The sequence below is a fragment of the Mirounga angustirostris genome, unplaced genomic scaffold, assembly GCF_029215605.1.
Source record: "Mirounga angustirostris isolate CCGP_5_RB_7025 unplaced genomic scaffold, mMirAng1.0.hap1 SCAF_16, whole genome shotgun sequence".
Lineage (NCBI taxonomy): Eukaryota > Metazoa > Chordata > Mammalia > Carnivora > Phocidae > Mirounga > Mirounga angustirostris.
This window is the reverse complement of record NW_026991724.1, coordinates 18,135,972-18,154,498: the sequence shown is the minus strand read 5'-3', so window position 1 is coordinate 18,154,498 and position 18,527 is coordinate 18,135,972. Positions and strand designations below refer to the sequence as shown.

Here is an 18,527-nt window from a genome sequence, read left to right as displayed (position 1 = left end):
AAATAAATAAAATCTTTAAAAAATTACACTATGTTTTTAAAATGCTTAATTTTTAACAAAGAATTACCATATGATCCAGCAATTCCACTTCCAGGTATATACCCAAAAGAACTGAAAACAGGGAGTTGAACAGGTATTTGTACACTCATGTTCATAGCAGCATTATTCACAACAGCCAAAAGGTGAAAGCAAACCAAACCAAGTGTCTACTGCTGAGTGGATGAATGGATAAACCGAATGTGACATATATACACAATGGAATATTACTCAGCCTTAAAAAGGAAGAAACTATGGGGCGCCTGGCTGGCTCAGTTGGAACAGCATGCAACTCTTGGGGTTGTGAGTTCAAGCCCCATGTTGGGTATAAAGATTACTTAAATATAACTTTTTGGGGACGCCTGGGTGGCTCAGTCATTAAGCGTCTGCCTTCGGCTCGGGTCATGATCCCAGGGTCCTGGGATCGAGCCCTGCGTCAGGCTCCCTACTCAGCGTGAAGCCTGCTTCTCCCTCTTCCACTCCCCCTGCTTGTGTTCCCTCTCTCGCTGTGTCTCTCTCTGTCAAATAAATAAATAAAATCTTAAAAAATAATAATAAATACAACTTTTTTTTAAAAAAAAAAGGAAGGAAATTCTGACATATACTACAACATGGATGAACCTTGAAGACATTATACTAAGAGAAATAAGTCAGTCACAAAAAGACAAATTCTGGGGGCACCTGGGTGGCTCAGTTAGTTAAGTATCTGACTTCAGCTCAGGTCATCTCAGGATGGAATGGAGCCCAGCATAGGGCTCCCCGCTCAGGGGAGTCTGCTTGCCCCTCCCCCTGCTCGTGCTCACACTCTCTTTCTCTCTCTCTCAAATTAAAAAAAAAAGAGGGGGTGCCTGGGTGGCTCAGTTGATTGAGCGTCTGCCTTCGGCTCCGGTCATGATCCCAGGGTCCTGGGATCGAGTCCCACATCAGGCTCCCTGTTCAGCGGGAAGTCTGCTTCTCCCTCTGACCCTACCCCCCTCATGCTCTCTCGTTCTCTCTCTCCCTCTGTAATAAATAAATAAAATCTTAAAAAAAAAAAGAGAAGACAAGGGGCGCCTGGGTGGCTCAGTTGGTTAAGCGTCTGCCTTCGGCTCAGGTCATGATCCCAGGGTCCTGAGATCAAGCCCCACGTCTGGGCTCCCTGGTCAACGGGCAGCCTGCTTCTCCCTCTCCCTCTGCCTGCTGCTCTCCCTGCTTGTGCGCTCTCTCTCTCTCTGCCAAATAAATAAAATCTTTTTTTTTTTTAAAGACAAATTTGGCTTGATTCCACTTACACAAGGTATCTAGAGTAGTCACATTCATAAAAACAGAAAGTAAAATGGTGTTTGCCAGGGCCTAGGGGGAGAATCAGGAGTTACTGTTTAATGGGGACAGTTTCAGTTTGGGAAGATGAAAAAGCTCTGGAGATGGACGGTGGTGATGGTTGCATAACAATGTGAATGTACTTAATGACACTGAACTGTACACTTAAGAATGATTCAAATGGTAGATTTTATGTTATGTATGTTTTACCACAATAAATAAATGAATATGTATCAATGCAGCTGCCCCTCTTCCCCAAAAAAGGTTCAAGTTCACTATCATCAGCTATAATATTTGTTATTACATAAAATCTTTTCCTCTCTTCAAGCTTGGGGATTTAGGGTCCAGGGAGACAATACCTTCACCTGTTCATTCTTTCAGCGGTGTCATCTCTGGCCAAAAATCCAGCATGTGGCTATGCGTTTATTCAATTCTGATATCCCCCAAATCATCCAAACACAAGAGAAGGAGCCTAAGTTTATAGGCTCAAGTCCTATGTCTTATGCTACAATGAACAGAACTGATGCAAGGCCTGTTGCCTACCTCAGGATGCAGGAGCTATAGGAAGGAGCCCCCAGCCCTCAGAGGAAAAGCACAGAGCCACAGCAGTGCTGGGCACATATGAACATTCAACAAACCCCTAGTGTTCATCCACTCACGGTCTGGTGAACTTTATCACCCAAGTCACAGGGTCTTTCCCAGCCACATTTCAAGGGAACCTAAGTTTCTAGCTGGTATGAAATCATAACAGAGCTACATGATAGGTTAAGTGAGCTCTGAACTCAGTCACAACACCCCCAGTACTATTCTCCTCTCTTGCAGACACTGGACTTCAGCAGTGAGATTAAATGACCTACACTCACAAAGTTAGTGACTTACAGGCATAGGGGAAGTCTATTTCTCCATCTACTCATGAAAAATCTAAGGAGGCCTGAGGTTCCCTCTCAATCACCAACAAAGGACACATGTAGTGCTTTGCCGGGTCTCAGACTCATATGGTCCCAGCTCTCTGACAGGCTGACAAGAATGGGGTAAAACAATAAGGAAAGAGCATAATGAAAATCCCAAATCCACATATGTTCTCCTGGATACATACAGAAGTATCTGTGCTTCTAAGCAGCACTGACATTACCTCTCCTCTGTGGATCTCTGGTGGCATCTCAAAACGAATGGGTTGTTAGGAGCTGTTGAATCCTTGCTAAAGTTGAGTAATTCAGTAAAAACAGGTGTGATAAGTTTCTTTTTATAGAGGCCCTTGAGACCATTCACCCACTCCATAAAGATCTTCTGTGCCCAATATGGTGCTGGGGACACAAGGATAGGGGCCTGAATTTAGTCCCTGACAGTTTCCAGTGGCAAGTCAGGGGCAAGCCAAAGATTCAGAGTGCACTGACTTGGGGATTCCCAAAGGAAGTGAAGGCTGAGCCAAGACCTGGTAAGCAGTGAGGGGAGAAAAAGGAGCACGTTCCATGCAGAAGCAGCAGAATGTACTGAGGCGTAGTGGCAAGAACGCAGCCCCATAATCAAGGAATGGAGAGAAATTAGCGTGGCTGGGTCACAGCTTGGGCAGACCTAAAAAGAGCCAAAGCTGGTGCAGGAAACTGGCTATTCATGCACAGCTTGCATGCTAGCTTAAGGAGTTTGAACTTCATGGAAGGTCAAAAGGAAGCTGCAGAGAGGATTTAGAAAAGGGTGCAGCTGATCAAACCACTGATATTTGTAAAACGGATTGAAGAGGCAAAACTAGAGGCTACCCAAATCATCCCAGTGGAAGATGACAGGGCTGGACAAGGACAGAAGCAGTGAGGATGGCAAGGCACAGAGAGCCAAATGCTCTCTTTTTTTTTTAAAGATTTTATCTTTAAGTAATCTCTACACCCAATGTGGGGCTCGAACTTACAACCCCGAAGTCAAGAGAGTCTCATGCTCTACTGACTGAGCCAGCCAGGCGCCCCTGAGCCAAGTGCTCTTTAGAACACAGTGAACTGGGTGCCTGGGTGGCTCAGTTGGTTGGACGACTGCCTTCAGCTCAGGTCATGATCCTGGAGTCCCAGGATCGAGTCCCGCATCGGGCTCCCTGCTCAGCGAGGAGCCTGCTTCTCCCTCTGACCCTCCCCCCTCTCATGTACTCTCTCTCATTCTCACTCTCTCAAATAAATAAATAAATCTTAAAAAAAAAAAAAAAAAGAACACAGTGAACTTATGCAAGGGGGAGGAGCTGCCCTGGACACAGCCCAGCACAACCAGTCACCATAGAAAGGGCAATTCTCTGAGACCCACTTGCAAACTTTGGAGCCCAAATGCTTGGCCTATCAGTAGTAGCCCTTCTCCAGCTCTATTCCAACCTTAGCATTTACACTGTGTGCAAACAGCAGAACAAAAAACAAACCTGTATCAGAGCAAATGTACCACACAAGCCCAGATACAAATCTCACCCCTGCCACTGAGTTCACCATATGCCCAAATCAGCTTGTCAGAGACTGTTCCTCAGCTACCACAATCAATCCAGAGAGGCTTCAGGGTAGCCATTGAACAAGATCCTGGGCACGGTGCTGGGAGGGGTGCTGGTGGACGCTGGACAACTCCACTGTGCTTTAGTTCATGCACTAGAGGCTTTTCTAGCATTGGATTCAGGTAAGATAGGCCATTTTTTTAAAAAGATTTTATTTATTTTATTTGAGGAAAAGAGAGAGAAAGCACAAGCAGGGGAAGAGGCAGAGGAAGAGTGAAAAGCAGGCTCCCTGAGCCCAACATGGGGCTCGATCCCAGGACCCCGGGATCATGACCTGAGCTGAAGGCAGACACTTGACTGACTGAGCCACCCAGGCACCCCAAAATAGGACATTTTTGAAGGCCTGGATCTTGGGACTTCTAAAAACAAGGGCCTGTTTACTGGGGATTGCCGAGGAAAAAGGAGGTGAGCATTTGCTTCCTTCTTGGTAATGTGTCAGACAATGCTAGAACACTAACAGGTACGAGCTGCCTTGGTCACCTGGGAGGGAGGCCACTGGGGTTCTCATTCCCTAAGCAGATAACTGGAGTAGACAGAGCTTACCTCCCCTATATTTAGCATCTCCACTAGGGCTTTCTTTTCAAGCAGCAGGATATATCTGAAGAGCTTGGGGGTAAAATTATTACCCCACATCATGACTGACAGTAGGATAAAGCCATCTGATTTACTCCTTTCTTCCATATGGCAGCAAAATGGAGAATACCATTTGTCATAGAGGTGGGACAGCCAGTAAATGTAGAGGGACAACAGATGATAAGTTCTTCACGGCAGTGAGACAAGTTGGCCTCTACCTTCTCAGTTTCTACTTCACTGCCAAAACCAAAACACAAGCTAGAGCTAGAAGAGCAACTCTGTCTCTCTGTGGGGCTCCAGAGAGAAAAGGGCCACAAGCGAGCACAGCTCTGGCCAAGCTGGAGAGCAGGACAGAGGATGAGCAGCAGCTCTGGCAAGACCCTCAGCTGACCACACAGCCAGGTCCGCCCTCAAGCTTTCACCATATCCTGCAGGCAGCAGAGGCAAACTGGGGCCCTGGAAAATGACCTACAATGAAAATGGACTGGTGGTTTCTGGGGCCCATGCTGCCCTCCACCCGCCTCTGCTGACTCTCCCACAAAAGCAACAGTCTGCTGAAACCCCGCAGTCACGCGGAGATGTGAGCATAGTCAGCTTGGATTCTTCTTTTTTCTCTTCAGTTTTCCAGATTTTCTACAATTACTTTGATAGTCACAGAAAAATCATTTTCCAGAGCCAGCTGATGACCACACACTGAGGAGATTGTTGGCTCTCACCCATCAGACTCTCCCTGGCTTGTCCCAGGGCAACATTTCAGTGCCAGAGGGACACAGTGGAGGACCTGGTTTTCATAGTCAGCTCCTCAGTACACCCACTTCCCTGAGCTTTGACAGGAGGGCAGAGGCTGTATGGGAAGAGCACACCTTCAGAAATGGCAGGAAATTGTCAAAATCCCTGCTCAGTAGAGGAGCCGGAGCTCTGGTTCACATAGTACCAGGTAAGTCCCAAGCGCAACCCAGAGCACACACCCAGAAAACCCTCCTGCTCAGCACAGTGACACTGGCTCAGCACATCTCCAACTGACTGGAGATTCTTCCATGACCCAGACTGTTTACTGGGGATTGCCGAGGAAAAAGGAGGTGAGCAGAGGACAGGACTGGTAGTGAACAGAGGACAGGACCTTAGAAACCAGACCTCTGGAGTCTCAAACCCTCCAGGGACATACAACAAGGCCTGGGGTGAGGAGAACACACTTTGCTGTTATCACCCATCCAGTCCCGAGAGACAGCCTGGAGCACTCTGCACTCTACACTGGGAACCTCTTTGGCAACATTTGACACTCCCTTCCTGCCTCCCAAAGAGAAGCTCCTGAAGAGTTTTAAAGTGACAGGAACACTTTGCAGCAGGGCTCCAGAGACAACATCCCAGACTCTTGGAAGTCTCAGACACTCCAGCCTAATTCAGGACTGTGGGTCTCGGATTTCACCCCACATCTCAAGTTCCCTATCAGAAGAGGAGAGGTTGGACTAAAGGGCTCCTAAAATCCTTCCCTGGTCTGACCTAGAGACTTCAATCCTTGGCAGAATAATGTCTGGATACTGTTACAAATGTGCTGTACCCAGATGCAAGCCCAAGATGGTGTAGACCCTGAAATGGCAATCAAAAAGCCACCAAGAAGACATCAAAAGAAAAGGAAATTACAGACCAATATACTTTATAGATGCAAAAATCCCCAACAAAATTGTAGCAAACCAAATCCAACAATGTATTAAAAGGATTACATACCATGACCAAGCGGGATTTATCACATGAAGGCAAGGGTGGTTCAACACTAAGAAAATCAACCAATATAATAAACCACATTAATAGAACTAAGGAAAAACATTCACATGATCATCTCAATTGATCCAGGAAAAAACAAAATTCAATACTCCTTCATTATACAAGCACACAGAAAAGTAGGAATAAAACAGAACTTTCTCAACATGATAAAGGGTATTTATGAAAACCCAATGGTGAGAGGCTGAAAGCTTTTTCCCTAAGATGAGAATAAAACAAATATGCCTACCTTTCACCACTACTATTCAACACTGCACTGGAAGTCCTAGCTAGAGCAATCAGTCAATAAAAAGAAATAAAAGGCATTCAAATAAGAAAAGGATAAGTAAAACTATATTTGCAGATGACATGATCTTGTAAAAAAGAAAAAATCTTAAAAAGATCTTATAAAAAATCCCCAACAGTTCACAGAAAGCTGTTACAGGATATAAGATCAACACACACAAAACAGATGTGTTTCTATACACTAACACTGAACAATCTAAAGAGGAAATTAAAAAAATAATTCCATTTATAATATAGCATCAAACAAGTAAAATACTTGGGAATAAATTTAGCCAAGGAAGCAAAAGACTCCTACACTAAAAACAATAGAACAGTGCTAAAGGAAATTAGAATAGACACAAATAAATGGAAAGACATCATGTATTCATGGATTGGAAAACTTAATATTGTTAAGATAAAGAGTATTGTGAATACTCTCCAAATTGACCCCAAAAGTCAATGCAATCCCTACCAAAATTCCATAGTGTTTTTTGCAGAAATGGAAAAGTCAATCTTCAAAATCATATGAATATGCAAGGGACCCCAAGTAGCTAAAACAATCTTGAAAAAGAACAAAGTTAAAGGATTCACACTTCCTGATTTTAGAACTTACTAGAATACTAGAGTAATCAAAACAGTGTGGTACTGGCATAAGGTAGATGCATAGACAAATGGAAGAGAATTTAAATAGAATTAAATATAAATAGAATTTATTTATTTTTTAAGATTTTATTTATTTATTTGACAGAGAGAGACACAGCGAGAGAGGGAACACAAGCAGGGGGAGTGGGAGAGGGAGAAGCAGGCTTCCCGCGGAGCAGGGAGCCCGATGTGGGGCTCAATCCCAGGACCCTGGGATCATGACCTGAGCTGAAGGCAGACGCTTAACGACTGAGCCACCCAGGCGCCCGTAAATAGAATTTATATCCAGATATAAACCTATATCTATCACCAAATTACTTTCAACAAGGGTGCTAAGTCCATTCAACGGGGAAAGAACTATCTTTTCAACAATTGGTGCCAGGGGGCACCTGGGTGGCTCAGTTGGTGAAGCATCTGACTCCTGATTTAGGAGTCATGATCTCAGGGTTGTGGGACGGAGCCCCACCTCAGGCTCCACACTGGGCTGGGAGCCTGCTTGGGATTCTCTTCCCTCTCCCTCTGCCCCTCCCCCATTCTCGGGGAGGGGGACACAATTGGTGCTAGGACAACTGGACTTCTACATGCAATGAATGAAGTTGAACCCCTCCTTCATACCATATGCAAAAATTAACAAAAATGGATCAACAATCTAAATTTAAGAGCCAAAAACTATAAAATTCTTAGAAGAAAACAGGGAAAAGCTTCATGACCTTGGGTCTGGCAATGATTCTTAGACGAGACGCGGAAAACATGAGCAACAAAAGAAAAAAATAGATAAACTGCATTTCATCAAAATTAAAACTTTTAGGGCGCCTGGCTGGCTCAGTCAGTACAGCACACAACTCTTGATCTCAGGGTTGTGAGTTCAAGCCCCACATTAGGCGTGGAGCCTACTTAAAAGAAATTTTTTTTCATTAAAAAAATTAAAACTTCTGTGCATCAAAAAACATCAAGAAAGTGAAAAAGATAACCTAGAAAATGGGAGAAAATATTTGCAAATCATTTATCTGATAAGGGTTTAATACCCAAAATATAAAGAGGGACTCAAGGGGCACCTGGGTGGCTCAGTTGGTTAAGCGACTGACTCTAGATTTCAGCTCAGGTCATGATCTCAGGGTCGTGAGATGGAGCACTGTGTCGGGCTGTGTTCTGTACTCAGCAGGGAGTCTGCTTCTTTCCCTCTCCCTCTGCCCCTACCCCGCTTCACATGCTCGTGCACTTTCTAAAATAAACAAACAAATCTTAAAAAAAAAAAAGGGGTGGGTGGGAGGATGGGTTAGCCTGGTGATGGGTATTAAAGAGGGCACGTTCTGCATGGAGCACTGGGTGTTATACGCAAACAATGAATCATGGAACACTACATCAAAAACTAATGATGTAATGTATGGTGATTAACATAACATAATAATAATAAAAAAAAAGAGGGACTCAAACAAATACTTCTATGCCAATGTTCACTTCTATGCACCATTATTCACAACAGCCAACAGATGGGGAAAAAAAACCCAAGTGTCCATCAACAGATGAACAGATAAACAAAATGTGGTACATACGTACAGCCATAAAAAGGAATGGTTCTGATACATATCACAACATAAACCTTGAAAACATTATGCTAAGTGAAATAAACAAGACATAAAAGGACAATATTGTATGATTCCAGTAATATGAAATATCTAGAATAGGCAAGTTCATAAAAACAGAAGGTTACCAGGGGCTGGGAGGAGGAGGAAATAGGGAATTATTGCTTAATGGGTACAGAGTTTCTGTTTGGGTGATGAAAAAGTTTTGGAAAATAGATAGTGGTAATGATTGCATAAGACTGTGAATGTAATTAATACCAATGAATTGTACATTTAAAATTGTTAAAATAACACATTTTATGTCATATATATGTGTGTGTGTGTGTGTGTGTGTGGTATGATATATATATATCACACACGTGCGCACACAGTCACCAAGAACACCCCCAGGGCCCTGCATGCCAGCATTAGCCTCATCTGGCTTTTCCAGATGAGACAAGGAAACCTTGGCACACAGCACAGTGGAAAGCATCAGAGTATTCTGGCCTCATGTCAGGGCCAGAAGAAAGAAGTCCTTCACCATAAGCAAACAGCAGATGACAAGAGCGAAAAACACACACCTAGCTCTTTTTTATTTTCTATCAATTTCATCTTAGAAAGTGGATTTTACAGGCTGGCAAGTCCCCAGGCACTTTTAATAAATACTGCTTAAGATATATGAACAAATGACCATGGGACCTGAACTTTTTTTTTTTAAGATTTTATTTATTTGTCAGAGAGAGAGAGAGCACGAGCACAAAAGCAGGGGTAGTGGCAGGCAGAGAGAGAAGCAGGCTCCCTGCTGAGCGAGGAGCCCAACGTGGGACTCGATCCCAGGACCCCGAGATCACGACCCGAGCCAAAACCAAGAGTGGGACGCTCAACCAACCAAGCCATCCAGGTGCCCCTGTCTCTCTGCTTTTTTAAATGTACACTGTGTCAGGTATTGAAAAATCCTATGTATTACTTACATTTTGGCCAAAAAAAAAAAAAAAGCAAATATAACTACTAATAAACTCCTGGCACAACAGCTGTTATTAAAAGAGAACATTCTATAAAATAACCTATGTCAATTTCAGACAGGCTTTGTAAACTGGATTATAACCTGTTCTACCCAGCAAACCATCACCTCTGCTTCTTTCCTTTTGGTTCAGCTCCACCTCAGCAATGTCCTCCAGAAGAGACGAGCTGAGCCTTTAGACCACCTGGGCACAACTGCCTTTCTCCTCTCTCCATTGGTTCTCATCTTCCATCTTCCAACTGCCTCCGCCCCTCTGACCAAAAAATAGCAGCTGCCTGCTGCAATGCACATTAAGAAAATTTCTGGGGCTCTGTGTGGATAAGGATGAGCACTGTTATCAATCAGTAACATGTGCCACGGAAGTTGAGCAGGCAGATGAGGTATCTGAGCCTTGACACTTGACATCCCCATAACCTAAAATAAACTTCTCTGGAATCCCAGGCCACCCCTAAGGTCCGCGAGGTAGGAGAGGAAGAGAGAACAAGAGGGGTGCAAAAGACTTACCCAGCCCCTCCCCCACTTCCCTACACAGTCCAGAGCTATTCTTTCTGGCCCCTTCATGACAGAGGGGCTGGATTCTGTTCCATCACCAAGTTCTCCAGCCTCATTTCCAGCAATAAAGTCATGACCTCACATTTCAACAAAATGCCAGGATCCTGGAGCTACAGAGACATTTCATATGGATTTTGAGCAGTTTCTGGAGAGGAAGAGTGACATCTTTGCCTTTAGACATAGTGTTATCCACCCCTCTCCCAGTATCAGTCCTTTCTTTCCAATTTGACCCTGACCACAGAGACCCACACAGGGAACGTTGATTCTTTCCCAATGGCCCCAGAATAGGATGACACACCATGCTTGCCATGCAGGGCTACTGAGTCCATCCTCCTGCGCTCTACCCTGATGAGCTCCTGCTTCCCCTCTAACAGGGAATCTCCCTTACATGGTGACCCGTTTAGGGAAAAGAACAAACATTCCAGGGGTCCCTGGGTGGCTCAGTTGTTAAGCGTCTGCCTTCAGCTCAGGTCATGATCCCAGGGTCCTGGGATAGAGCCCTGCATCAGCTCCCTGCTTGGCGGGAAGCCTGCTTCTCCCTCTCCCACTCCCCCTGCTTGTGTTCCCTCTCTTGCTATGTGTCTCTCTGTCAAAGAAATAAAGAAATAAAATCTTTTGAAAAGAAAAGAACAAACATTCCAGAAAACACAAAAACAGTGAGGGCAGGAATTGGGCAGAAGGGATATGCAGTGAATTTTAGGAATTTCTCCAGAGGCTGATGCTCGATTAAGGAAGTCCCCAGTTACAAAGAAGGAAGTCATACTTCCCACTCTCAGCTCCCAGCTTGGAGCCCAGGGGGTGACACACAGTGAGCAAGGAGGTCCCAGGAAAGCCCAGACATGCTCAGTGCAGGAACAAGTCCTTCCAGAAAAGTGGACATCATGTGGACTTCAGTACTCTCACCCTGTATCAGAGCTACACCACAGTAAGCCCAGCTAGACCTGGGCTTTAACCCCCAACACAAGTAAGCAATACAAACACTCCAAGATGTTCCAGAGTCCAAATACTCCATGTTTCCAGAAATAGTGCAATGTGTTTCCAGGGAAAGATGCAGCCCACAGCTCAGCATCTGCCCGTGATGCCATTAGAACTGGAGGGCATTCAGGAAGAACAGGGCACAACCACCATCTGTATTTGCCTTGGGCAAAGACAGAACCTACTTCTCAGGGCAGGCAGGACAAAGCCTTCCCCAGGTCCACAGATGAGCACCTACTTCTCAATGGCACTGCACAATGCACAGACTGGAGCAAGGGAACCCAGGGTGAGGGGCCAGCCACATGCTGTCTCTAGGCTGGAGGGCCTGAGCTCAAGTTGCTCTCCAGATCAGGAACATGGCAGGTGAGATCTTGATTGAGTGAGTGGCTCTCTGGGTCTCCATGGGAAATTATGGACAGAGTTGTCTTTTAGGTGGAACTTGGAAAAAACCAAGCACAGGTCGAGTCCTTTCACCCCCAGGAAGCCTCTCTGGCCACCAGTCTTCAACATCCCTCCTCTATATCTTACCATACAGGAGAAAGACCAGCCAAGAGAGAGAAGACCTATGCTTTGGGAAAACCATGCCTAGAGTGTGGGACCTAAATCTACTGGCCCACACTAGACAGGGCTCTCAGCCTGAGAAGCTGACTGAACCAGAGCAGCAATCTCTTCTGCCCTATCCACTCTCAGAAGTGTGGGCAGATCCAAAGTCCTCAAACACTGCTACTGCCCTCTGGATAAAGGCCATGCTCCTTGGCCAAAGCCATACAGTATTTCCAATCTGGCCCTTGCCTACCTCATGTTCTGAGCTCCTCATCTTTTTATACACTACTCCTTCTGCCTGGAGCATCTGCTTCTCAATAAAGTGAAAACCTGGAACTCTCTAATTCATCCTTCCAGATTTAGCATCATCACCTCTTCTGTGAAGGTTTCCCCAAACTTTCAGGTACAGGAGGAAGACCAACCTCTGGGCCACCCCTGGGTAAAGCGCACACTATGGACTGGCCTTTTCTACACCACCCTGTAAGGTTGTATGTGTAGGCATATCTGCCTCCTCTCTAGATGAGCCTCATGCCTGTGCTCCTGAGGCCCAGCCTGGCATTGGGACTAAACTATGGGTACCTCACTGTGGTGTACAGAATTAATGAAGAGTGCTTTGCTGCCTGGCCAAAGGAAGTCAGCTTGCAAGTTCAAGCAAAGGCAGACTAGCTGTGGCCAGGGCCTGGGCCTGGGCACCAGCTACAGAGAAGAGCCCCCCGCCCAACTCCATCCAGTGTTCCAGCCCAGGCTTGCTGTTCTTGGGTAGAGCCACCCATCACATGTCAGGACGCTGCTGCCGCCGGGATGATGTTACAGTCTATTTTGAGGGTCACACTGGAGCATCTGTCAGCCTGGCCAGCCACACCCTCCGTGTGTCATCACTAAGAGCTGGGGACACCCACAGGTCCACAAACTCTGCCTGAGCAAGTCATTTCTCCTAGGGACCCTCAGCTTCAGGGTCTCCACCGGCTTTCTAACAAGATCAACGCAGATGCCCTTATCTCTTGGCACCCCTGGCAGGGCTCTGATGTCTCCTCACCCCGCCAGACTCAACTCCTGACATTCCCAGCTCTGGTGACTCGGCAAAATGCAGCTGAAGTCCGTCAGCTTGTATCAAGCTCTTAGCTCAAATGTAGCTCCTCCTTGTTTAGCTCTCTCTTATATTTAAGGCCAGCACCCTGACTTCAAGCCAGTTACCAACCAGACTCATTTTAGGTCCAACAGGTATCACCTACTGAGAAACTCCTACTCATCCCTCAAAACCAAACCCACGGGGCGCCTGGGTGGCTCAGTTGGTTAAGCGACTGCCTTCAGCTCGGGTCATGATCTTGGAGTCCCAGGATCGAGTCCTGCATCGGGCTCCCTGCTCAGCAAGGAGTCTGCTTCTCCCTCTGACCCTCCTTTCTCTCATGCTCTCTGTCTCTCATTCTCTCTCTCTCAAATAAATAAAATCTTAAAAAAAAAAAATTAAAAAAAAAAAAAAAACCAAACCCACACTCTGCCTCCTCTTGCAGAGAATATTTCAGTCTACTCTCTGCTGAGTGGCCGAAGGCTTCCTGAGAGCAAAGCTGGCCTGTGCTGGCTTTACCTTTATTCTCCCTGCACCCAGCCTGGCACACAGTAGGTATGACTAAATACTCCATGAACCCCTGAAATGAAACTTTCTAACTAGACTAGATTAGCATGTTCTTCTACAAAAGCCATCATCAGAACAAAGGCCTTTCTAGAAAATGACATTGATATCCGGGTTCATAAACACCTTTTACAAATGTACTTAAATCTACAGAAAAACAAGTTTACAGATTCAGTAAATCAAGCCCAGTAAGAGTATGCCACATTTCTCTGGCCCCACTCAGCACTAAACACCTTGGAGCTCTGTCTCCTAAGAACACTGTGATCCCCTAAGAATCCAACTGGACATTCCTTCACTCTACCCAGGGAATGAACTCAATGGGGAAAGGCAGCAGCAGCATCGACACATATGTCTGGGATCAGGCAAGGGCATCTAACAAGTTAGGCTACTCCACTGCAAACTCAAAGCCATGCTGCCAGAGCAGGTCACCAAACATCCTAGGGGTTCAGGACTCACTCACAAAACAGATACATTATCAGGGCACCTGGGTGGCTCAGTCAGTTGAGTGGCTGACTCTTGATTTAGACTCAGGTCATCATCTTGGGGTCCTGGGATCGAGCCCTGCTTCAAGTTGGCTTCTGCTTCTCCCTCTCCCTCTACCCCTCCCCCACCCCAGGTCATACTTCCTCTCAACTAAATAAATAAAATCCTTTTTTTTCTAAGATTTTATTTATTTATTTGACAGAGAGAGAGAGCACAAGCAGGGAGAGCGGAGGGCAGAGGGAGAGGGCGAAGCAGGCTTCCCACTGAGCAAGGAGCCCAATGCGGGACTCATGGGATCATGACCTGAGCCGAGGGCAGACGCTTGACCGACTGAGCCACCCAGGTACCCAAATAAGATCTTTTTTAAAAAAGGGGGCGCCTGGGTGGCTCAGTAGGTCAAGCATCTGCCTTCAGCTCAGGTCATGATCCCAGGGTCCTGGGATCGAGCACCACATCTGGCTCTCTGCTTGGCGGGGAGCCTGCTTCTCCCTCTCCCTCTGCCTGCTGCTCTGCCTAGTTGTGTCCTCTCTCCCTAATAAATAAATAAAACCTTTAAAAAAAAACACGTTTTTTTTTTAAAGATTTTATTTATTTATTTGAGAGAGAGAGAATGAGAGAGAGCAAGCACATGAGAGGGGAGAGGGTCAGAGGGAGAAGCAGACTCCCTGCTGAGCAGGGAGCCCGATGCAGGACTCGATCCAGGGACTCCAGGATCATGACCTGAGCCGAAGGCAGTCGCTTAACCAACTGAGCCACCCAGGCACCCAAAAAAGGTATTTTTTAAAAAAAGGATTTTCTCTCTCTCCCTCCTCCCTCTAAAACAAACCTTTAAAAAATAAATAAAATCTAAAAACAAACAAATAAAAAAAAGATACATTATCATCTGCTCCAGGCACTTTCCAGAGATGCCGTGAGGCTGGAACTAGATCATAAAGGAAAGCTATACAACTGGTTAACACCTGGGCCATGGACCAAACCCAGGTCAGAAACACACCTCCAGGGGCGCCTGGGTGGCTCAGTCGTTAAGCGTCTGCCTTCGGCTCAGGTCATGATCCCAGGGTCCTGGGATCGAGCCCCGCATCGGGCTCTCTGCTCAGCGGGAAGCCTGCTTCTCCCTCTCCCACTCCCCCTGCTTGTGTTCCCTCTCTCGCTGTGTCTCTCTGTCAAATAAATAAATAAAATCTTTAAAAAAAAAAAAAAAAGAAACACACCTCCAATACTGATGGGAAACAAAAAATGAGCTGATCATTTCCTGCCCTATAACTTCCCTTGGCCTACTCAAAACCACATCTGACCCCCCATACTAATATCTGGCTACATCCTAGCCATGAGACAGCTTTCAAGGATTCCATAAAGAGGCCACGAGGAGACATTCATTGACAGTGGTCAATTGAAGCAGGCCACTACAAGCATACAGGACCTGAGGTCTTGTTAAAACTGAGGTTTCCATGGGGCGCCTGGGTGATTCAGTCGTTAAGCGTCTGCCTTCGGCTCAGGTCATGATCCCAGAGTCCTGGGATCGAACCCCACATCGGGCTCCCTGCTCGGCGGGAAGCCTGCTTCTCCCTCTCCTATTTCCCCTGCTTGTGTTCCCTCTCTCTCTGTCTCTGTCAAATAAATAAATAAATAATCTTTTTAAAAAATAAATAAATAAAACTGAGGTTTCCAGGTCAGCCTGATGGCTGTATTTACCACGTATAAAAATGCTGGGTATAGAAGCTGGGAGAAGATGCCCAACTTCCTTTAAATTTGCAGACAAAAACTACAGTAAGGACAAATAACAAGACACAGGGCCTCTTCCAGCAAGATCCACTTACAACTGAAATGTGAAAAGCCAGTTGAAGGAATCTAGGTCTCTACATTTAAACACTCCCCTTCTGAAAAAGTGTTCTCTTTTCTCACTAGCTCAGCGGTTATCTATGATTAGGACTACAGAGAAAACAATTGATTTTCCTCCCTAAAGTCTAAGAAATGCCCCTCAGTCTCTTTGGCAATATGAGACTCTAGCCACTGCCATTTCAGTCTCTACCAGAACTATTTTTGCACTGTTTGTTTTAAGAGGCCATTCTCATTCACTAGTTCAAGCACATTATATGTATATACGTGCTTTGATCAGATAGTGGGAAGGGAAAATAGAAACTTTAAAGCCCTCCATTAATATGTTTCCTATCTGTAAATTACGTAGATAGGAATAAAAGTGAAAAGATATTGTAATAGCATGCCATGATCAGAATTTCAGAATCATAGAATTCTGGGCTTAAAGGCAGCTTAGGTGCTGGCCTAGCTCCCCATAGTATAGACAAAGAGATTGAAGCTGCACCATCTACCCATGGCCACACAACCGTCCCAGACAAGGATGATACAACTTCACTGAGGAAGCAGGCAAATCTCTGACTATAGCAGTCCTCCCCCAGCACAGCCCCTTGGCTGGGCATTTTGCATGCACCACAAGAGGGACAGTCCCTAAGACAGAGGAAGTACTTTGAATACTCAAGAATACATATTCAGGGTTGGCACGAAGGTCACTGGTGTAGTTGGCAAACTTCCCACATCAGACCTAAGGTCTGATGAGGAAAGCCTTTCCAAGACAGCTGAAATCATGTTATTTCATAAGTTAAACACCTGGCTTTGTCACAATCAATGGGGAAAAGGGAGACTAGGAGAAAAAGGAAAAAAAAAAAAAGAGAAATCTCCCCCTCTGACTTCCGGGTGTCTGCTTAGATCACCCTAAAATAAGGAGCCTCCCTAATGCTGACTTTAATGAGGACCTTCTTAAAGCTGGTCCAACTGGTGTTCAAGTCCCTGGACTGAAAAACAAGTTTATGAGCAGCAAGGTCACCTGATTCTGACCATGCGCATGCTGTTTACCCTGAGATGACAGGCCAGTGGCTACCACAGCTGTGATGAATGCTGTGAAGACTCTACTATCCCTTTGAAGCCTACAGGGGCCTCTATGTGACTAAATGCCATAAAAAAGAAGTCTGAATGCAGCAAAAGTGTGAAAGGAGGGAAGTCACAAATGCCACAGGACAGAGGGGTAAATCCCATTCTGGACACTGAATTGTTAATGTAAACTTGTTACTTGTTTCCCTGACCTGTGAGGTATCGCATTACATAATCACTAAAGAGAAGTCTTGTCCTCTACCCGTAATGCACCTACTTGCCATCAAGGGCTGCTGCTTAGACCAGGCCATGGCCAGTCAGGTAACAGAGGCAGCCCCACTATTCAACCCTCTGCAGCCCAGACCCATGCAGCTCAGCAGCTCACATCAGTCACAAGTGTCAGCCAGAAAAAGCTCAGTGCTGGGGAAAAGAAGGTGGTAAGAAGGGGCTTACCCATCTCTTCCTTTGCTGACAATCTTCACCTCAAAGTAATAAATGCCACAGGCAGCAGGTATGGGGTGGGTGGCACGCACTGAGGCAGCATCTTTGTGATTTTTGCCATGACCTAATAAGAGAGAGCAAGGAAGAAATTTCAGCAGAAAGAAATTCAGATAAAATCCTCGTTCTTTTCTGCTCCATGGCAACTTCACCCCTTCATGGCCAGAGGAAGCCCTTACATTGTTCGAGGAATAACTAGACAACAACTGAGCAAACACATAAACCTCCCCACCTTTGGCTCACCTCCTGTGAATAGCAGCCCTGCCAGAGACACTTTCTCCCATACAAACTAAAGGAGGGTACAGGCAATGTGGATTCATCTGAGAGATTCCCAAGTGCTGCTGGCAGTCTCTCCAGAACACAGAGAGCCCACCTGGGAGATCAGGGGAGGAGGAGGCAGATCTGGAAGTCCACCCCCCTCAACTTTAGTAAAGAACTCCAAGCTCTGTGATATCTGGCAGGTGAGCAAGCCCATAGGCCTCTGGCTAATGAAGGGGATGTGACCACCCCCTTCTTCTGACACTCCCAAAACTAAGCAGTGATGAAAGGCCCAACTGGAATTGGAGCTATCCCAGGATAAGCAAGAAGGTCCTCGGGTGGAAGGTCCAGCCCAGCACTGGGTTTGGACACCTGTTGCAGTTCTCTTGACATCGGGTGTCTCAGGGCACAGCAGTCTAAGCAGTAGACCCTCGGCCTGGTCAACCTCAAAACCTTGGACACCCCGCAGGGGCCAAGGCCTAAACCGGAGCACCCAGGCCGGGGAAGGGACGTGATGGGGTAGGGGCCGGGCATCACAGCCGCCCGGCAGATGCTCTGGTCTTCCCCTCCACCCCCCCAGGCCAAACAGGCCGATACCTTTGTAGTGGACGCGGAGGTTGCCCTGGGAGAGGCCGATGTAGTTGTACTTGTCCTTGGGGCTCCAAGAGCGCGGCAGTGGCGTCTCATGCTGGTTGACCGCGGGGTACAGGCGCTGAAGGCGCCGGCTCAGCTCCTGCTCCCCCGGGGACGGCAGCCCGCCCCCAGCGCCCCCGCCAGAGGAATCTCCAGCCTGCGGGCTCCCAGCTCCCGGGTCCGCCGTCGCCGCCGCCATCTTGGAGGGAGCTGCTATTGTGTCACTGGGGGCGGGGAGGAGCGGGACCAGATCCTCCACGCTCAGCCAATGGCTGACGAGCCTACCGAGGCAGCAGGGAAACCGAGGCCGAGTCCGACACCTCTCTTTGGACACTGCCACACCTCGCCACATTTCGGACTCCATATCCCACAATGCAGAGCTCC

The 18,527-nt window shown here is 46.5% G+C and overlaps 1 protein-coding gene across 3 annotated transcripts in view; it reads right to left on the bottom strand.

Annotated features, from left to right (window-relative positions):
- The window catches only part of RANBP10 (RAN binding protein 10), a 65,160-nt gene extending 46,775 nt beyond the window's left edge, over positions 1–18,385 (bottom strand). The window contains exons 1-2 of one of the 3 annotated variants that reach the window (XM_054511291.2): positions 18,108–18,385; positions 17,208–17,319 (exon numbers count right to left, since the gene is read on the bottom strand). In XM_054511291.2, coding sequence (XP_054367266.1) covers positions 17,208–17,319; positions 18,108–18,342 — 347 coding nt within the window. In that variant the 5' untranslated portion in view covers positions 18,343–18,385. Of the gene's footprint in view, positions 1–2,467; positions 2,489–17,207; positions 17,320–18,107 lie in introns of those variants that run through there. The other 2 variants (XM_045890897.3, XM_064580958.1) reach the window with 2 other exon arrangements.
- Between the last annotated feature and the right edge of the window lie 142 nt (positions 18,386–18,527).